Raw genomic sequence first — 6,868 nt, forward strand, 5'->3', positions numbered from 1 at the left:
AGATCAGAAACACGGTTCTCTCCTCCATAATTACAGCCCAGGAAAAGGAGGGTAGGTAGGAAAGGCGATAGAGCAGACCAGCAAACAAATGATAACACAGCACAGCGCGTGCAAGGAAGGAGGTCTGCACACAGGGAGCAAATGCCCCTGCGTTCTTTCAAATACCTCTCCAGCACCTATGGGATGCCAAGTGGCGCTCTAGGTAAGAATCACATGGCAACTAGTGCTGAGCACCTGGACCTTATGTCTGGGGGAGGAGAGGAAAAATAAACAAGAAAACAAATAAGTGCATAATGTAATTGCAGGCAGAGATGATACTGAGGACTGAGGGTTAAGAAGGAGCTGACTCAGAGGATGAGAAAGGGTTGGGAAGACCACAGGTGCAAAGATGGCTTGGGAACTGTGGTTGGGTGGGAGCAGGTGAGGGAGGGGGAGGCACAGACAGTAGACCAGCCCCTGGCCTGGGTCCTGAACCTGAAGGGCCTCCTGTGTCAATCTCCAGTCGGAACTTTTTTTTAATTTTTGAGACGGAGTCTCGCTCTGTTGCCCAGGCTAGAGTGCAGTGATGTGATCTCAGCTCACTGCAAGCTCTGCCTCCCGGCTTCATGCCATTATCCTGCCTCAGCCTCCCGAGTAGCTGGGACTACAGGCGCCCGCCACCACGCCTGGCTAATATTTTGTATTTTTAGTAGAGATGGGGTTTCACCATGTTAACCAGGATGGTCTCGATCTCCTGACCTCGTGATCCTCCCACGTCGGCCTCCCAAAGTGCTGGGATTACAGGTGTGACAGTTGAAACTTTAAGAGAGAACAATGAAACGTCATGAAAGTGTTTTAAGTAGGGAAGAGAAATTACCAATTTCATTGTTTTCAAAAGTCACTGTGCTTGCAGAGGGTGACCAAGAATTTGAAGGTGTCTCATGAGAAGGGATACAGCCTGAGGCAAAGCAGGGACGGCCGAAGGAAGGAGGAGGAATGGAACACGGGACTGGCTGTGTGTGGTGAAGAGGAGATGGTGTCAAGGGGGACTTGTGCATTTCTGGCTCAGCTTTCCTGGAAGGATAATGCTGCCATCCAGTGAATCACAGAACCCAGAAGCTTGGGGACAAGAGAAGGCAGACAGAGTATGGTAACAGGCTCTGTGGGCATGTTGAGGTGGAGAAGTCTGCAAGCAGCTGAAGAAATGGGTCTGACTCTGGGGACTCGCAGCTGAGTTGGAGATGCAGGTTCAAGAGACTAGGAAGACCCCCAAGTACTGAGGAAAGGGGGCAGAAGGACAGGGACGTGGCTAGCAGGGGGTGTCAAGTCACTGTCTAAGGGAGAAACTGCTCCACAGTTGGGTCAACTGCTCAAAGAGCAAACATCTGTGTATCTGCCCTGTGCATTCTTAACCAGGCCCGGAGACCCAGCCTAAGCTTTGAGAGGATAAGGGAAGGAAAAAAGGGAGAGGAGAAGGGAGGAAGGGATGGAAGAAAGAAGGAAAGGAGAAAGGGAGGAAGAGAGGGAGGAAGGAAAGGAGGGAGGGAGAGGCAGGCAGGCGGGAAGGAAGGAAGGAAGGAAGGAAGGAAGGAAGGAAGGAAGCAAGGAAGGAAGGGTGAGCGACATATAAACAGCATATAACAACAGTTTTCTGTGAGGGGAGGGCAGTCACAGGAAATGGCCCTGTTTCTTTCCCGTCCTCTTTCCTGTTTCCTGTCCTGGAAAATCATCTCAGTGGTTCCCCTCTTGGTTTCCCACATGACTAAACTCCACGGGGCTTGAATGATCAGGCTGCCAGGCTGCCTCTCCCCAGTTCCTCCAGCTCCCACAGAGCCCACAGGGACCTGCAGATCTGGGCGCCCTGCCCATCCCCTTCTTTCCCCCACCACACCTGGGAGGGCCCTCACTGGGGAGGGGGCCAAGAGTGGGTCTGACCTGGGATGTTCAGATGCTCACAGCATGGAAAGCTCCATCCGGCTGCTGGCCTGCTTGGTGTGTGTCCTCCCGACAGGTGAGTGTCTGCTAGTCTCTCTGGCCCATGCTCGGGACAGAATAGATGCTGATGGCGTCTTAGGTACAGTCTCCCCTGGAAAGCGGGAAGTGCGTGTGTACAGGGCCTCCAGGCCTGTAGAGGAGGAAGAGCTGAGCTTGGGGCCTGTGGTGCCCGAAGCCAGAAGTTCAAATCAGTGCTGTGTCGTGGATTTCAGGTGACTTGAGGCAGGCACCCCACGTCTCTGGCCTCAGGGTGGCCGCCTATATAGAGGCCACTTGCCCCACTCATTCCTTCGCGGATCCAGAGGACAATAGGCCAGGTACAGAGAGGACATGACAGGCTCTGAACAAGCTTCATGTGCTGCTGTCACCCAAGTGCCGTGTGTTTTGATGGGCACAGCCTGAGGAAGAAGGGAGAGGAGCACAGGGGCGTTTGGGGATGGTGCTGGTGCATGGAAGGGGGTGATTTCATGTGGGGGATCTATTGAGGGACAGAGGCCCTCCCAGCAGGAATCCCAATGGGTGAGTGGGAACTCTGGCAGGTTTAAGCAACAATGTCATCAGTCACTTAGCTCAGTGACTTGGTATCCTGGGAACAGTGTTTCAAAGGGCACAGGGGCCATCTGCGTCAGAATCCCCGGGGTTAGGGGAGGGCAGTTGCTAAAATGCAGGTTCTTTGGCTCCGCTTCAGACCTGCAGAATCAGAGTATCAGGCAGCAAGGCCAGGAATCTGAATTTTCACCACCTTCTTGGGTGATTCTCATGCTCGATGCAGTTGAGGGCACCTGGGATTAATGGCAAAGGCAATCCTCAGAGCCCCTCTCTCCAGATCCCAGTCCTTCCCCCATCCCCATCCTAGGACTCAGCATCCATGCCACTGTATGCTCGGCCATCACAGGCCACACGCTGACATCATGGTGTCCAGAGCTGTAAGTCAACATTCCCTGTATGGGGTCCTGGCTCCACAACTGGATGATAAACTCCCATACCTTAGACCCCTTTGCCCTCTCCTCCAGTGTTGCACTCAGACTGGAGTCCAGCTCGGGGCTGGTTTGGGCAGTAACAGCAAACCTCTGCACAGCTCTCACCACGTGCTGGACACTTTAGTAACTCACGTAAGCCTCATAACCCTATGAGAAAGGAACTTTGTTTGTTTTGGAGACAGAGTCTCACTGTCACCCAGGCTGCAGTGCAGTGGCGCAATCTCAGCTCGTTGCAAACTCTGCCTCCCAGGTTCAAGTGATTCTTGTGCCTCAGCCTCCCAAGTAGCTGGGATTACAAGTGTGTGCCACCACGCCCGGCTAATTTTTTACACTTTTAGTAGAGACAGAATTTCGCCATGTTGTCCAGCCTGGTCTCGAATTTCTGACCTCAAGTGATCAGCCCGCCTTGGCCTCCCAAAGTGCTGAGATTACAGGCGTGAGCCACTGCGCCCAGCAGAGAAAGGAACTCTTCCCTACGAAACATTCCTTTTTCACAGATGAAGAACATGGGGCCCAGAGAGGCTTGGCAAGTGGCAGGGGTGGAGCTGGGATTTGAACCCAGGTGTGTGGGGCTTTTGGCTGGGCCCCCCACTACCCCACCCCACACAGCCATGGACTCTTGGTGGGCACTGACAGGGAAGGAGCTATCTTTTCCCAAGTTGACCTAACTTAGCCATCTTTTGGGGATGATTTAGGGTTGGGTCCCACTGAGACAGTGGTCAGACCTGAGTGGCTGATGGGAGAGGGGTTGAGGGTGTAGATGTTGGCAGCAGGGAAGGTCTGAAGCTCGCCTCTGCTTTTTACTGGCTGCACGGCCTTGGGCAGGCTGCCTACCTTTCTTGAGTCCCCGTAAACTGGGGTCCCTGCCACCTTGAAGAGGTGCTGGGGAGGTTCATTAGACACTACATCAAAGGCCCCCAGCACAGCTCCTGGCCCTCAGTGGCTGCTCAATAAATGGCCATGAAACCTTGCCAAAGTCACACTGTTACAAGAGAGCCGAGGCTTTGGGGATTTTAGGGAGTTTTTTTTTTTTTCCTCCTGCTACGGGTCAGCTGCTATGAATCAGCAAGAGACAAAGGATTTAGAGGAAGCACGGGCTGTGGAGTCACATGTTCAAAAACAAAAGCCAAACCGCACACCTGCTCTGTTGAGATTACTGAGTGCAGCCAAGACACTCACGTGAGCCAACTCAGCTGCAGAAAGTCGTTTTCTTTACAAACAGCAGCTGCCTCACAGTTAGAACCAGGGTGGTCCAGGCCCCCACTTCCTGACGCTCTTCTGGCTGCTCTTCTCCTGGGAGCCTCTCCTCGTGGCTCAGCCAGAAGACGTCCAGGCCACGGCCTGGGCAGGAGGCCCGAGGAGCAGGCTCTGCCCCACCACCGTGTGTGCACCAGAGGCTCTGTGAGCAGACGCCTGTGCCAACGTGGGCCCGCAAGTCATGGTCCCTTCCCTGGCCCAGAACAGCCCCTTGGTGAGAGAAAAGTGAGACGCATTTGTCCCAGAAAGGCCCCTTCCACTTTCCATGTCCTCCCCTGCAGGCAGGAGACTCCCGTACTCGACACCCAGTGCCCAGCAGCCCCTAATCTCCCAGGGGCTCCCCACATAGCCTCCCTTGTCCTCCCTCATCTCCCCCCATATCTGCTTTTAAGAAGCTGGAGATGCCAGGGAACGTGGGGCAGCGGGAATAACACTGGCCTGGGAGCTCCAACCACCCAGGTAACCTTGGACAAGGCCTCAGCTGGTCCTCAAGCCTGTGACAGGCAGGTGTCACAACCACAACCGCTGTCATCTTCAGGACCCCTTGTGCCAGGCCTGTGACAAACAGTTCATTTACTCTTCAGCACAGCCTTGCAAGTGAGGCTTATTGGGGTTTCAGTGACTGCTGGAGCCCAAATGGGAACCAGAGGCTTCTGAGTGGGTGTCCACTTCGCCCACACCCTCCTGCAGTGGGCAGGGAGCCTGGGCGAAGCCTGGTGTGGAGAGCGATTGACTTCACTAGTTCTGAACTGCTGCAGAAAAACAAACCCACATGGCAAGACAAATAGCAACGGTCACCTAAAGATGCAGGGGTGTTCATTCGGGACGCAGGGAAAGGTCGGAACCAGAGGAGATGGGCTGGTGTCACAGCCCAGGAGGAAACGGGGGGCTTTAACGAGCTGGGGCGCTTCTCTCCCAGTAGTTGTTGTGAGCAGTTTGCTTGGACTCAGGATGTCCTATCTAGGGCGGGAAGGGGAGGAGTGAAGGAGCAGGGCCCACTATGGAGGCTGGGCAGGGGGTGGGGGCACCAGCAGGGACAGGCTATATCGGGCCTCTGAAGAGCAGCACCCCGGGGTAGGCACAGGCCCCACGGCAGGGTCAGCCTGTGGCCCTGCCTCTCCATCAGCTCAGGTAAGCAGGGCCACACCCACGCCACAGTCAGCCTGCGGCAGAGGCATGGGTTAAAGAGGAAGCCAGATAACCCTGAGGCAGATGGAGACCAGCTGGCCTTTCACTGACTACTCACACCTCACCCCTTCCCGGGAACCTTCAGGGTCTGGTTTGTGCTGACGGTTGGAATTTCTGCTTCCTCTCCCTCCTCTGCTCTCTGATCTCCACCCCATTCTTGCCCTTTCTCTGCTGATAACCTATGTTGACAACCTGCAAGCCCAGAGAAAGATTTGTAGGGAGCAAACCGAGGGGTGGGAGGGGAAGGGCTGAGCTGCAAAAAGCCTCAGCTCCACCTACATACCTACGGGTGAGGTTGACAGCCAACGGCAGTGTCTCTCCTTGCCCCCAAAATGCCCTCTCCTGGCCCTCCAGGTGCCACAATGCTGGAAGTTCCACCCCCGGAGCCACTCTCCGGGAGCACCCGTTAGCATGCCCAGGTGCCCTCAAGGAGGGTAGCCCCTCCCAGATTGTTGGGCTCCTCAAATTGGCCACTTGTCAGCTGGTAATGTCAGCCATGTGGTGGGGGCAGGGGCACAACAGACATCTGAGGGACTCCAGCTCTGAGGGCCACAACGCTGTCCCTCCTGGAGGCGTGGTCTTCCTACAGTGACTGGCCCCCTTGGCTCCATCCTTCTCTTACCCCCTCAAAATCCATGTCACATAAAGCCCACCCCAGCAGACCTAATTCTTGTTAAAGTGCCGTTCTGTAAGGGTACCCCCTCTGGCCATTATTCCACCACGACTACCACAGGACTCACTTTCCTGTCTGTGACACCCTGGAGAGGGTCTTTAATTCCAGGCATTAGTAAAACCTCCACAGATAGCAAGTGACCCGTGCTCCGCCATGAAACCGACAAGCAGCTTTCTCTCTAGTTAACAGAAGTGTGTGACAACGCCCACAAAAGATCTACACAGAGGTTCCCGTGCAAATTCCTGCTTTGCTTTCTTCCTTACCAAGAAACTGGTGGAAATCTTTGGTCAGCTGTGGTGAAACCAAGGTTTCTGTTTCTGCCCCTATCCAATTGCAGCTTCTCCTGGTGTAGGCTCCCCAGCTCTGTTTCTGTCTCCCTGGAGCTGTCTGCCTATTCTGTCACCACAGGTATAGGGGCTTTGGGAGAGTAAGTTTGGCATCAGTCAACTACTCCCTAGTGAAATCATGATTACAATGATGTGAGAGCTAATGCCCAATGCTGCAACCCCAATCCTTCCTCCTTTAGATCGGTCACTGCCAGGAGGCATGAGGGGAGCTACAGGGGGAATTTCGCTATGAAAGACCATCAAGGCATGGATGCTTCTTTCCAAGTAACTTTTCCAAGTCGCTTTTCTGAATACCTAAAAGTCCTTTGATTTATTTTAGCTAGACTTCTTTCTTTCTTTCTTTCTTTCTTTCTTTTCTTTCTTTCTTTCTTTCTTTCTTTCTTTCTCTTTCTTTCTCTCTTTCCTTCTTTCCTTCCTTCCTTCCTTCCTTCCTTCCTTCCTTCCTTCCT

The 6,868-nt window shown here is 54.0% G+C and overlaps 1 protein-coding gene across 1 annotated transcript in view; it reads left to right on the forward strand.

Annotated features, from left to right (window-relative positions):
* Positions 1–1,735: 1,735 nt before the first annotated feature.
* The window catches only part of SIGLEC15 (sialic acid binding Ig like lectin 15), an 18,813-nt gene continuing 13,680 nt past the window's right edge, over positions 1,736–6,868 (forward strand). Inside the window, exon 1 of the mRNA XM_025365468.1 lies at positions 1,736–1,990. Within this exon, the coding sequence (XP_025221253.1) occupies positions 1,762–1,990 (229 nt within the window). The 5' untranslated portion in view covers positions 1,736–1,761. The remainder of the gene's footprint in view (positions 1,991–6,868) is intronic.

This window comes from Theropithecus gelada, chromosome 18, assembly GCF_003255815.1.
Source record: "Theropithecus gelada isolate Dixy chromosome 18, Tgel_1.0, whole genome shotgun sequence".
Classification (NCBI taxonomy): domain Eukaryota; kingdom Metazoa; phylum Chordata; class Mammalia; order Primates; family Cercopithecidae; genus Theropithecus; species Theropithecus gelada.